The sequence below is a fragment of the Rhipicephalus microplus genome, chromosome 2 (genome assembly GCF_043290135.1).
Source record: "Rhipicephalus microplus isolate Deutch F79 chromosome 2, USDA_Rmic, whole genome shotgun sequence".
Taxonomy (NCBI): domain Eukaryota; kingdom Metazoa; phylum Arthropoda; class Arachnida; order Ixodida; family Ixodidae; genus Rhipicephalus; species Rhipicephalus microplus.
In genome coordinates, this window is record NC_134701.1 from 239,245,870 (window position 1) to 239,260,429 (window position 14,560).

The 14,560-nt window shown below is 47.5% G+C and overlaps 1 protein-coding gene across 1 annotated transcript in view; it reads left to right on the forward strand.

The window, feature by feature from the left end:
- LOC119169321 (PDZ domain-containing protein 8) overlaps positions 1–13,610 on the forward strand; it is a 29,868-nt gene extending 16,258 nt beyond the window's left edge. Inside the window, exons 14-17 of the mRNA XM_075878155.1 lie at positions 617–639; positions 1,758–1,862; positions 9,605–9,787; positions 12,943–13,610. Coding sequence (XP_075734270.1) covers positions 617–639; positions 1,758–1,862; positions 9,605–9,787; positions 12,943–13,179 — 548 coding nt within the window. The 3' untranslated portion in view covers positions 13,180–13,610. The remainder of the gene's footprint in view (positions 1–616; positions 640–1,757; positions 1,863–9,604; positions 9,788–12,942) is intronic.
- Positions 13,611–14,560: the final 950 nt, after the last annotated feature.

Genomic DNA, 14,560 nt, shown 5'->3' on the forward strand with positions numbered 1-14,560 from the left:
AAACGGTAGAAACGTGCCAGGCGTCAAAACATGTGAATCACGCAACGAGTGCGTGTTTTAAATGCCGACCCATCACAAAGCACCGAGACGTATCTAATCATCATCATCATCAGAAAACAACAACAAAGTGAACAGCTGCGTATAGGCCCCTTCATTGATTCTCTAAAATAGTACTTACATTGTGGGCAATTAACTGTGCTTAAATCGGGCATTCTAGCATGAACTTTGAAACGGTCAATGTTTCCTGCATAGTCGTTAGTTTCCTTACGGCAGGGTTGATGCATGCACTGAGAACCGAAACCAAGCTATAGCTATTGAGAAGACGGTGTGTGCGAGTTCCGATTGCGCTACCGTATTTTACTCTTGAAAACGAAACTCAAGCGTATACTGAAACGTTCCGTATGCGAGTCCAATAATTCCATATGTTTCCATACAGAATACATATGTTTCCCATATATTTTCCATACATTTCCGTAAGATTCTTACGGAAACATACGGAATTATCGGACATCGCATATACGGAACGTTTCAGTAGGAAGTATATTTCTTTTGTTGTTGGCGTTGTTTATTCAGTAAACGTCGTACATGCAAAAAATTCTTTTACTCGCAATTCCAGGCGTCCCTGAAAGCACATCGAAGGTGAGAGAACGCTCGTGCGTTAAGACTACTTTGTTTTATTTTCGTGAGCTTTTCCTTGAGCACTCTGTACACGGTCTTCGTACCTACATGATTGTAGACCAAACTCTCTTGCTCTCGAACCCGCATGTTTAGAGCATACATATGCACAGTAGCTCACCGTAAACGGAAATTTCTTTATCGGAATATCTTCTAAAATAGAACTGCCACCTCTGTAATGTGATTGATTTGCTACTAGAACTCTCGGTCTAGTTTGATTCGCGTGGTTCGCACATAAATGCGCACTCAGTTCAGTGCGCATTTCGTCTGTCACCTTCAGCCTTACTACTACTTATCCAGTATGTTCAGTGTATTAGGAAGATTTGTATTTAGTATACGCATTGTAGACTTACCTGTTTGTTTATTCACTAAGTCACGCTCTGTGCTGTTTAAATTATGGTGTATGACCCCCCTCACACAATGTTCCAAATTGGAACCTAAGATGTACATGAATTATATAATTAATTAATTAATTAATTAATTATTCTCCACCTCAGTTAATCTCTCTGTAAACAAAACTTCCGTTAGGTAGAACATATTTTTTCTGGCCCCTTATTTAAGGTTACATTTTACGCGAGTCTTTTATACACAATCGTCCGCCTCCGTGTTACTCTGCTGCTGACCCAAAGGTTGCGGGTTCGATCCCGGCCGGCAGCGGCAAGCGCATGTCGATGTGGGCGAAATGCTAGAGTACCACGCACTGTGTGACGTCGGTGCACGTCAAAGAGCCCCAGATGGTCAAAATTTCCGGAGCATTCCACTGATTTCTGCATAATAATACAGTGCTCTTAACACGTAAAATTCAAGATATTATTTTTTTTCTCAATCTTGGGTGCTGTAATCACCAATCGGTGCAGCCAACACAGGGGCTGTGTGTTTGGTAACGTCACAGCTGATGACTAATGACCACAGGCGGTAAAGACCGTGGCCGGTAAAGACTGGCTGCCGCACGTCATCGTGGTCCCCCGTTCGGCCTGAACCGCAGTGGCCGTTCAAATTTCGCTGCTCCAAGCAGCGCATATTCTGTGTGTCAGCTCGCGTGACCAGGCGATTCACATGCTCGCTGCGCCATGCACACGCAGGAGGAACAGGAGATGCGAATGCTGGCGAACCAAGTCAAGGCAGCAATGCCAGCACAGCCGGACAGCGCCAAGGAAAAGACACAGGCGGAGCAGCCTGCGCCAACGGTGAGCATACAGACTGCATAGCCACAGGCCACAATGCCGTTCCTGCTGTACGCGGACAGTGAGAGAGTATCCGAGGGCAGTAGACTAGTTTCCAAGTTGTCCGGCGTAGTATGCATTACTATAGGCACCGACGTTGGTGGGAATTGAAGTCACTGATTGGCTCTGATTATGATGTTAAAATTAACCTATGATAAGATATACGGGGTTGGTCCGGGAAATAGTCAAATTGATTTTTTTTTTCGACTAAAAGTGACAAAGGAGGAGGATGTTTCTGCACTGGTTTGATGGCGGGGAATCTTAGCTACCTGTAGACCAGTCGCCAGTGTTCTGCAAGCCTTCATGGAGTGTATACGTACATCGAGTTTAAGGTGAACCTCTTTCAAGGTGCCTTGTCCTCTCCATAATCAACCGTTTGTTAAAGCAACGTTACAGCTGTTTTCCTTCAAACTGGGTAAAACTGCGCGTGAGACCCATGGCAAGACTGCTTGTGGGAGAGATGCACTCGATGTATCAAATGTTTTCGAGTCACCCAAGTTGTTTCGGAACAAAAGAGAGAAAGTTGAAGATGACAAACGGCCGTGACGAGCGTCAACGTCTAAATGTGGCGAAACTTAAATGAAAGTTTGAAATCTCTTGAACTCTGACCGCTGATTTTGTGTGCGGATAATATCGAAACAATTAAACTTGGCAGAAACTGTTGCGCGCGACAATGCGGTAAGAACCTTGGGCTTGCGAATCATTTGTGCAAAATCGCTGGCTCATAGAGGCTCCATCAGGCCACGCCACACCGCCTTTGCTGTCACGAACTTCCTGGCCAAACACAGTCTTACACTGCTTCCCCAGCCACCCTACAGGTTAAACGTCTTTCTCTTCCCCCGATTCAAAGGGCCATGAAAGGCCATGCATGAGGCCGTAACGAGGGTGTACAAGGAGCTTCGGCGACTTGCAGAGCCACTGAAAACGCTGTATTGGTGTAGAAGGGTCATATCTTGAACACTATGAAGTTAATCTGCCACAGTATATATATATCTATATATATATATATATATATATATATATATATATATATATATATATATATATATATATATATATATATATATATATATATATATATATATATATATATATATATATATATATATATATATATATATATATAATTAAGAATGAAGGAGCACACTGACGAAGGCCGTGCCACGGCCGAAACGTAGAGTAAACAATTATCAAATTTTCGTAAGTGTGCTCCTTCATTCTTAATTATATTTGCACCGGACCCACAGAATTTCTTTTTTGAATCATATATATATATAAATATATATATATATATATATATATATATATATATATATATATATATATATATATATATATATATATATATTGTCGCGGTACAACGCGAATAAAACACAGATACACCTTGGGACGACGAAAGGCAGCGTGTCCTGAACAGCTCAGTCACAAGATCGTCTTCTTCAGCCTCGAGAGAAGCTAGAGGCCCACTACCTCGTGCCCACTAAATGCCCCATCATCGTTATCGTCCACATGTAGACACGCGTCATTTGCCTCTCTCCCAAAGAGCATCGCCCCGATGCGCAGTCTGTAATGCAGTTTTTTTTTCTAAATTAAAGTATCATGCAATCACTCGCTGACGTAGGGTTTCATGCGGACTACGTGAACGAGTTCAGGATGGTGCTGGCGACGCCTTGTACTATACGAACAGTCGGGAACAACTTCGTAAGTGACATCGCTCAGTCGTCGCACAACTAGGTACGGTCCAAAGTATCTTCTTAAAAGTTTTTCGGAAAGTCCTCGTTTTCGTATGGGCGTCCAAACCCATACTTTGTCGCCAGTTTGGTAGACGACTGTTCTGCGGTGAGCATTGTAGCGGCCTGCATCGTAGTCTTGCTGCTGGCTGATCCGTAAACGTGCAAGTTGCCTAGCTTCTTCTGCGCGTTCCGTAAACGTGTCGGCGTCCGGGACGATGTCGTCGCCTTCGTGCGGTAACATTGCATCTAACATGGTTCGTACTTCCCGTCCATGAACGAGGCTGAAAGGTGTCATGCGGGTCGTTTCTTGCTTGGCCGTGTTGTATGCAAACGTTATGTAAGGCAAGATTGTATCCCAGTTTTTGTGTTCGACGTCAACGTACATCGAAAGCATGTCTTCAATGGTTTTGTTTAGACGCTCTGTCAGCCCGTTTGTTTGTGGGTGGTATGCGGTGGTCTTACGATGCGCTGTTCCACTTAGCATCAAAACATGGTCCAAAAGAGCTGCTGTAAATGCAGTTCCTCTGTCTGTGATTACGACGGTTGGTGCACCATGCCTCAGTACAATATTCTCGATAAAAAATCTTGCCACCTCCGCTGCTGTACCTCTCTGGATAGCCTTTGTCTCGGCATAACGGGTCAAATAATCCGTCGCGACAATAACCCATCGGTTGCCTGCAGTAGAAGTAGGGAGTGGGCCCAAAATGTCCATGCCGATCTGGTGGAATGGAGTCATTGGGACCTGTACGGGTTGCAGGAGGCCAGCTGGTTTAGTTGGCGGTGACTTGCGTCGCTGGCAGTCGAGACAGGTACGGACGTGGTGCTTCACGGCTGTGGTTAATCTTGGCCAGTAATACCTTTGCTGTACCCTGGCCAACGTTCTTGTGTAACCCAAGTGGCCAGAGGTAACCTCGTTGTGGCATGCTTTCAGTACTTCGGTGCGAAGGGCTGCTGGGATGACGAGCAGATAGGCAGATCTTGTCGACGAAAAATTTCTTTTATAGAGTACTCCGCCACGTAAACAAAATGATGACAACGCTCTTGCGAAAACTCTTGGCGCCTTCCGAGATCTGCCATCCAAGTAGGTAATTAAGCCAAGCAACTCAGCGCCGTCTCGTTGTTGCTGCGCAATGGTGGTCGTGTCGAGGACACCGAGAAATGATGTTTCCTCCTCCTCGGGTAGGGTTGCCGACTCAATGGGTGAACGGGACAAACAGTCGGCGTCCATATGTCGCTTCCCTGACTTATGTACGACTGTCATGTCGAATTCCTGCAGCCTGAGACTCCAACGCGCTAATCGGCCGGTAGGGTCTTTAAGATTAGTTAACCAACACAGTGAGTGGTGGTCGCTAATTACTTTGAAGGGGCGGCCGTATAAATACGGACGAAATTTTGTAACCGCCCATACCACGGCGAGACACTCCTTCTCAGTCGTGGAGTAATTAGCCTCAGCACGTGTTAACGTTCTGCTTGCGTAAGCGATTACCCTTTCTGCGCCATCTTGCTGCTGCACAAGCACAGCTCCCAGACCGACATTGCTAGCATCGGTGTGAAGCACCGTAGGGGCTCTCTCGTCGAAGTGGGCAAGGACTGGGGGTGTTTGTAGTCGCTGGCGAAGATCGTTAAAAGCAGCTTCCTCTTCGTTATTCCACTCAAAGGTGACGTCTTCTCTTGTTAGGCGAGTTAGTGGTGATGCTATGCGTGCGAAGTCTGCGATAAATCGTCGATAATACGCGCAGAGGCCGAGAAAGCGTCTGACAGCCTTTTTATCGGTCGGCATAGGGAACTGTTCTACGGCTGCGATTTTTTCAGGATCGGGACGAATACCAGCATGACTGACGACATGACCAAGAAATCGCAGCTCTTCGTAACAAAAGTGGCACTTCTCAGGCTTCAACGTCAGGCCCGCGGACTGTATGGCTCGTAAGACCACCTCAAGTCTTTCAAGGTGCTCGTCAAACGTCGCGGAAAACACTATGGCGTCGTCCAGATATACTAAGCATGTTTTCCACTTCAACCCAGAAAGCACGGTATCCATGAGTCTTTGAAAGGTAGCAGGGGCTGAGCACAAACCGAATGGCAAGACCTTAAATTCATATAACCCATCTGGTGTCACAAAAGCGGTCTTCTCGCGGTCTCTCGGGTCCACCTCGATTTGCCAATATCCACTCCGCAAGTCCATTGAAGAGAAGTATCGAGCATGTCGAAGTCTGTCGAGAGAGTCGTCTATACACGGTAGTGGATATACGTCTTTCTTGGTCACCTGATTTAGCTTTCGGTAATCCACACAGAAGCGCAGGCTGCCGTCCTTTTTCTTAACGAGGACTACAGGCGACGCCCAGGGGCTCTGTGAAGGCTGAATGACGTCATCTTCAAGCATTCTGTCTACCTGCTGTTGTATCGCTTCACGTTCTTTTAGAGCCACGCGATAAGGGTTCTGGTGAATAGGTCTCGCCGTTTCCTCGGTAATTATTCGATGCCTGGTTAGAGGCGTGCGGCCAACTCTTGATGTTGTCGAAAAGCAGTCTTGAAATTTGGCCAGTAACTCAAGGAGTCTGCGTCGGTCGTCTTTTGGCAAAGTAATGCTAACGTCCAGAACAGGCGCTGAATCAAGATTTAGCGACTCGTCGACTACCGCCAAGCAGCCTTCGGCATCTATGACATCGTCGAAGTAAGCGACAGCCGTGCCTTTAGGAAGATGCCGGCGCTCAGCACTAAAATTGGTCAGCAGCAAGTCCGTGCGTCCAGCAGCAACTCTGACGATACCTCGTGCGACAGAAATACCGTGGGTGAAGAGCAGCGAGCTTATTCGGTCCGCAACTCCTTCGGCGTCAAACTGAGCAGCGGCGGCCACAGAAACAAGCGTGTATGACCTCGGAGGGAGAACCACATCGTCATCAGTAAGCGCAGTTGGTTTGGTCGCGCCTCTGGGGAATCGGGTAAGCCCGAACTGTTGCAAAACGTGATCAAGCTCTCTGGTATGTTGATGACGGCACCATATTCCCGTAAAAAGTCCATGCCGAGAATTACGTCTCTGCAGCATGCGGCGATAACGATGAACGACGCCGTGAAAGGAGAACCTCCGATGTCAATTCTTGCGGTACATCTTCCCGAGGGCATCAATAACTGGCCTCCTGCTGTTCTTATATGAGGGCCCGTCCACGGCGTCTTCACTTTTCTGAGGCTGTCGGCGAGGTCCTGACTGATAATGGAGAAGTCGGCACCAGTGTCGACTAAAGCTGTCACTTTCTGGCCGTCGAGAAGAACACTAAGGTCAGCAGTCACAATTTCATCGTTTTCACGGCTTATCGGCTGTATGGCGTCGTGCTGTGGGGGCTTCTTGTCGTTATCTTTATGGCCTGCAACCTTGCCCCCGGAGGTCGCCGCTCTCAGTTTCCCCGGCGCGGGCTAGGTGACCTTCTTGTATTAAGGTTCGCATAGGTGCGGTGGTGCGACAAAGGCGAACGTGCGGGGGACGGAGAGCGGGACTGACGTCTCGGACCAGGAGGCTGAGCAGGCATTGCCTTCTCTGCAGTGGTAGAGCCGTCCTCAAAGTGATAACGGGCTCCATAGAAAGAGGTGTCGTCACGGCGCGGAGTGTATTCGTCGTTGGCACGTCGACCGTCAAACCAAGGTCGTTGAGGGCGGAATGAATCACCTCGATGCCAGCAATGACGGGCAATATGTCCTGCACCTCCGCAGTGAAAGCATAGTGGACGCCTGTCCACGGTGCGCCATGCATCTGTTTTCCGGGTCGGTGGACGCGTCGATGCCCATGGGGTGGCTGTGGATGGCTGGTTGTGTGGCTGTAGCGTAGGTGTTTGATGCAGTGTCTGCTCTTGCGGCGGATACGAAGGGGCCATCGGCACCTGGTGGTACAGCGTCGGCATAGCGGGTGGTGGACGTCGGAGAGCGGCAGCGTAGCTCATAGGACGCTGCTGAGCATCAGGACTAGCCGTAGACAACGCTTGGTGGATTTCATCGCGTACGACTTCAGCGATCGATGCGATGGGATTTTCAGTAACAGGATTCCGCAACTTCTGCAGTTCCTCGCGAACTATCTCCCTAATCAAGTCTCGCAAGCAGCTCTGACTCTCAGACGTCATGGCGGTAGCATTGATTGGGACATTGCAGGACATGCGGTCGTATTGCCTGCAGCGTTGATGAAGGGCCCGCTCGATAGCCGTAGCCTCCTTAATGAAGTCAACCACGGTAGTCGGAGGGTTGCGCAGTAGCCCGGCAAAAAGCTGCTCCTTGACACCGCGCATGAGGTAACTCAACTTTTTATCTTCCGTCATGTGCGGGTTAGCTCGTTGAAAGAGACGAGTCATGTCCTCGGCAAACATTGCAACGGTTTCGTTGGGTTTTTGAACCCGTAGCTCCAATAACTGCTGCGCGCGGTCCCTTCTATCGATATTGGCGAAGGTATCGACGAACTTCTCTCGAAAGTCGGGCCAAGCTGACAGATTGCCTTCTCTATTCTCATACCAAGTACGAGCACCGTCGTCAAGGTAGAAATAGGCGCGCCAAAGCTTTTCCTGTTCCGACCAATGATTTACCTTGGCAACACGCTCATAGTGGTCAAGCCAGTCGTGAACGTCTTCATGGGCACCGCCACTAAAGCGATCGGGAACGAGGGGTTGAAAGAGGGTCACCTGAGATGGGTGCGTCGGAAAGCTGCCTTGGGGCACCTGTTGCGGGCTTGCGTTGGCCATTGGTTGAGCTGTGCGGTGCCTAGCAGGTTCCGGCGCGTGAGTCAGCTCTGGCGCGAGGCCTCGCAACCATCGACTGGAGCGATGCACCGGTGTTTCTACAGGTGACAGTGCGTTTGGACTCGATGAGCGGCTCCCAGCGGGCGTGTGGAGCATCAGACAGGGTTGCGGCCCAGCGCCTCCACCAGTGTCGCGGTACAACGCGAATAAAACACAGATACACCTTGGGACGACGAAAGGCAGCGTCCTGAACAGCTCAGTCACAAGATCGTCTTCTTCAGCCTCGAGAGAAGCTAGAGGCCCACTACCTCGTGCCCACTAAATGCCCCATCATTGTTATCGTCCACATGTAGACACGCGTCAATATATATATATATATATATATATATATATATATATATATATATATATATATATATATATATATATATATATATATATATATATATATATATATATATCGCGTCCTGCTACTTCCCAGACAGCCCCTGTACAACTTGAAATATATCAATTAACCGTGCTTATGCATCCTCCCGTATATATAGATGCGAGCAACTAAATTTCTTGTTAAGAAACGTATATCCTCAACGAGTCAATAAAACTGTGCAAAGTATGCTCACGTGCAAATTTCGTAGAAAGCTGCAATAAATACTTAATGGCCATCTCATGAACAAGGAAAAAGTCAGGACTTTGCCGCATTTCAACGATGTCATGCGAAGAAACAGCAAAAATCAGGAGAAGGCACTAAGTCCCCCATTTGAGAATCATGCAATTATGTATATAGAAGTTCACGTACGCCACCAGCTCCTGGTCGTAACAGACGAAGATCTGCATTTGGGTGAAGTAGAAGCAGAGTAGTACATAAAAAAACTTATGCGCTAATGTATTTCATTATTATTAATTGCGGACGACCAACAAAATAGGCCACTGTGCACAAACATTAGACAGAATTGCTTTTGTGAGAATTAACGCACATAGGCTTCATACAAAGTGTACTATCCTTAAATTAATTGATGCTCTAGCCAACGTTTAGCCAGACTACAGTTTAATATGCAGGTAAGTCTTATTAGTACATCACTGTAGATTATTTGTTCAATTTATTGTGACATTAATGTTTTATTTATGCAGACTCAAAAACTGTTTCTCCCACTCCGTTTGTTGCGTACATGCTTCGCATTATAGGCCAGGCTAGGTTAGGTGCTCGTCGTACTTCCTTACTACGCTCACCTAACGCGTTCGCGCACGCACTTGCGTTTCCCAGTACGACGAGGACTTCTTCAAGCAGCTCGAGATGACGGACAACGCGAGCCGGCTGGACGATGTGCTGAGCAACCTGACGCAGCGCGGGTTCGGCATACAGGTCTTCTCCAAGGCTGTCACCTCGGCAAAACACATTCACCGCGACCTGGAAACTCATGCGCGCCTGGAGCGCGTCAGGAACGTCGTAAGAAACGGCATTTTTTGTGCCCTATTGTGGCACATGGGTCATTTGGTTCATGCATATACCCGAGATCTGTGGCGACATTTCGATTCGACACGGCCTATCGCGCCATCGGTACCACTCTAATCGGTTCGACATTGTAACAACTTTCAGCGAAAGTCACACGTTCCCCCAATTGTCTTTGCCTAAGACCACTGGAAGGCGAAAAAAATCTTCGTTTTGAGATTGTGTTGATTCGCCGCATCACCCGAGAGCTTACCGCGTGCAACGTGTCCTCCGGCATCGAAGAAATTGTAAAGTTTCGGCACCCCGCGTAATTTTGCAGTGCTCTTTTTTGACCAAGCACATACATCTTGTGATGACGACACCAACTGACCTCATGATTAAGTCCCAAATTTAGGCTACTTGCAACAACATGGTGGTGACGGAACCACACGATAAACTCGCCGATCAGTTTACTGTTCGTTGTCTTCAAGCTATTTAAAAAAATAAACGCTAATAGAAGTAAGGTGGCATTCGAGTTCAATCAACGATGGACCAAGCAGGATTTCATACAGGCTATTGAAAAATAGACCATATTCATACTATCAATCAGGTGATAGAGAAATGCGTGGAATACAGCAAGCTCCTATACACATAGCCTTCATAGATTAGGAGGAGGCGTTTGATTCGGTCCAGATATCGGCAGTCGTGCAGGCACTGCGGAATCAGGGCATCGACGAAGCCTATTTGCAGTGGATCCACAGTCGCCATAGTCCTTCATAAAGACATTGTCACTTCATAAAGTGACAGAATGAAGTTATAGTTAATTCTGCTGCTGTAGAAGCATTGCAGTACTTGTTATATAAACGTGACAAAGGTAGAGTTCACGCCCCGCCGCGGTGGTCTAGTGGCTAAGGTACTCGGCTGCTGACCCGCAGGGCGCGGGTTCGATTCCCGGCTGCGGCGGCTGCATTTCCGATGGAGGCGGAAATGTTGTAGGCCCGTGTACTCAGATTTGGGTGCACGTTAAAGAACCCCAGGTGGTCAAAATTTCTGGAGCCCTCCACTACGGCGTCTCTCATAATCAAATGGTGGTTTTGGGACGTTAAACCCCACAAATCAATCAATCAAGGTAGAGTTCACGAAGAGACAACTTGCTGCCGGCAGAGACTGACCCTGCAGCTTTTTTTTTTCTATGTCCAGTTTTCCACGCGCTAAGTCTCAAGCTCACCCAGAAACTGCAACCTGCGGATCACTTGCCTGATAAGCTGCGCCGGCTGTCGTATCTTCGTCCACTTTATCGGGTGTCTATGTGCATGCGATCCTGGATGCATTGGTCATCGCCGTTCGTAGCCATGATGGCGTGTGTAGAACACTCTTTGCCAGGTGGCGTCACGTAGCAAGTGATCTTCTTAACGAGGGTACAGCCGACCAGTAAGCCCTACCCTCCTTTCCATAAGTCACTCTTCTCCTAAGTCACTCGCATTGACCCCCCCGTCGGAGCTAGCGCGCTCACAAGCCTGATATGCAGGCTGGTAAACAACTTTATTGATTCTCAAAAGAATCACATGTGGTGCATGCACTCCGTTTGGTTTCGCGTGTCGCGGTGTAAAGGCTGCCGGCGTTTCGCTTGATTCGCCACGCCTGCTATAGTGACGTGGGCAGTACTCATAAGCAGGAAGTTTTCCAGGCAATACATAGCCCTGTCTGAAGGGTGCCAATAAAAGCGGGCTAGTTATTCAATATCCGCAGTGACACAGTGCTTGATAAAGATGGCATTTTTTTTTTAACGAGCAAGTGTTTCATGTCGAGGTTCATCACGGCTCCGTGGCGTATTTACATCACGGATAAGGCATTGTAAAATGTTTGCAAACAGATTACAAATAAAAACGAGAAGGAAAAATTTCGCAGTGGGGCGTTGAACCAGGTACCCCGCGCTTATCTCGAGATTGGGGCGCTCTGTACCTCTTGTACTTCCACCGCAAGCTTGCTTTGAAATTACAGTAGGTAAAGACAGCGCGAGCGTCACTTCGCTCGCTGCCACGGCCGCGTTTACGAAAGGAGTGCGCTGCTCATTCACGAAAAAGTAGAATTGTGACCGTTGTATGCGCTCACCTAGGTGTACACTTGTGTGCTCGTTTGGTACGTCTTTCTTTAGTTTGAGCAGCGTGCTTTAAGTGTCGAACTGCGACAGTTATCTATCCACGTTCGTCTTCCGTATGCTCTTTTCGTGCGTGCTTTCTACATGAGGTGTGCGCTGCAAGTTTCTAGCTGCTTGCCGTTCTTCGCGTGACATTGCAATTTGTTGCGGCAGCATTCATTTCTCCGCTCTTGTTGTGAAACAATGCATAACGAATGATCAACTGCCTTTGCGAAGACACGTTTTACTTTCGTGTTATACCGATTCCCGAAAAGGGGAATCAACGACGTTTTCTTTATACAACACTAGCCCTTCCATATCTGATTGCAATGTTCATGGCTTATTGTGCTTTCTTGATCGACGCCTCACGAGTTGAGTTAGCCTTCGTTGCCTTGTCGTTGGAGGTCGCATACGTTTATAGGCAAAATACTAAAAACAGGCGGGCGGAAGACAGTTCCACACGTTGGTTCAAATCTAACTCCACTATATCTTGTATTTTCTTATTCCGTTGCTCCTTTCCCTGTACCCGACGTGGTAGTGCAGAGGTCATGGTGCTTGAATGCTGACCCGAAGGTCACGGTATCGAAATCTCCCGGCCGCAGCGTGGTCACATTTTGATGGAGGCGGAACGCTACGGCCACGTGCACTAAGATTTAGGTGCACGTTAAAGAACGCCAAATGGTCAAAGTTTCCGAAGCCTACCACTACGACATGCCTAATAATTCTATCGTGGCTTTTTTTGGAACGGAGATAACCCAACATTTTTTATTTTTATTACTCCTTTCCTTGTTAAGCTGAGTTAAGACTGCCTTCGCGGGATGCGAAAAACAGCGAAATATCTCTTTTTGGGGTTTTACAGTCATTCGTAAAACCTTGAGATTCTGACCGTATACATTATCTCTCGTTGAACCTGAACTCCCTTCGAGCTGCCTCCGTGATACTTTCTATCTACCTTTTGTGTTGCATTACTATATGGACCGTACCAGCAGCTTAACGATGGCACGCTTTTTTTTTTTTACCTCGCCTATACATGCAGTACCAGCGGGTGAAGATCACCTTTGAAGCAGAGCGCCAGCGCAGAGACAAACTCGAGTCACAGATTGCGAGCGCCCCGGACGAGGCGACGCGCCAGGAGCTAAGGCCCGCGTTCGAACAGTGCGAGCAGAGGCTCAAGGGTCTCAACCTGGTGCTCCTCTACTACGCCTCGGGCCTGAAGTACATCTACGAAGACCGTGAACGGGCCTCGGATCACTGCGAGGCACAGGCCCAATAATATGCAAGCTACATGTTCGCATTCCACAGCAGTCGAATATATTATACTCGTGCCCTTTGTATACGCGCATTTAAAATCGAGTCGTGGCCAAGCAAAGCGTGAAAATGTAGTCGCATGGCGCCACGTGGAATCGGAAATTGCGCCAGCATAACAATCGTATTACATGTGTTACATTGTATATGTGTGAGGGCGTGGAGCTGAGCTAGTTAATTCTCAAACCAGAACTTCTGAGTTGTTTACTGTTTTAAAGGGTAACCTATAAATCGTTACACTGGTACTTGATGCTTCACTTTTCTATCACTACATGTCTTCACTCCACAGGCCTGCATAAACAAATGTTGAGAATAACAACTGCTAAGTTATAGCAGCTAAGAACATATATACCACAATGAACCAAAAATATATTCTTCTTCAACTGCACAAAAAAGAGATTTAGTGCATTCACTCACTCATTAACAGCGGGAAATTTTCGCTCATGTATTCAATTGCTCAAGCCTGTTGAGAGAAGACCTTGGGAGAATACCACACGTATGTATAAGTACACGTAAACATGTATTAAATGTCAACGCAGCGTGCATACTATACGTTAAGGCAGTGCAAGTAATTCGTTAATAATCTCCTCGATCAGACAGTTGCGAATCCCGGGCATCTCAAATGAAACATTATTGTCTGAAAGCCAGCGCTGATAAGTATTGCTATATAAATGCACTCTTTTTTTTTTTGTCGCAGTTCATAATACGTTCTGCGATAAGCAAAAGAACACAAAAAATAGTGAACACCTTCGCCTTTGTACAGGCAGTCAGTCAGCCAGGCTAACGTCTCTAAGAAGATGTATTATTAATGTTTCATTGCGTACATAGATATTTCTCAAGCATAACGACCCGAGGAAAGCGCCAACCACTCGAAAGATCTTACACTTGCTCAATACATCGGGTCGGATATTGAAGCCGCATTTTTCGAGCACGGTGCCTGCCTATGGCACAGGAAACGGAGTTCTTTATCGGCAGTTATCAGGCGATAAAGCAGAAATTCCAAGTGTCAACCTCATGCTACCGGCGAGACGGTGGCCCACCTTCGCTAATCTTGAAGGGAGAAAGTGCATCAGTCGATTGCGGGAAGCCGAGCACTTCGACAAACACGAGTGTGTACGCTCGGAGACGCGGACTCGTGCTACACACTGACCGCGTAACCGCACCGTTTCTTCGCTGCTTGAGGGGCTCGTGTTGGGCTAGCGATGCGATCTTTAAGAATATCGACGCGCTGTTGTGCTGGTGGAAACACGTACTACGCTGATCGATGCCATGACATTCGTTCTTGACAAAAGGGGGTCATAAAAAAAAATGCCCGCCCACGCACTTCGTATGTATCAGAGATGCTGGCC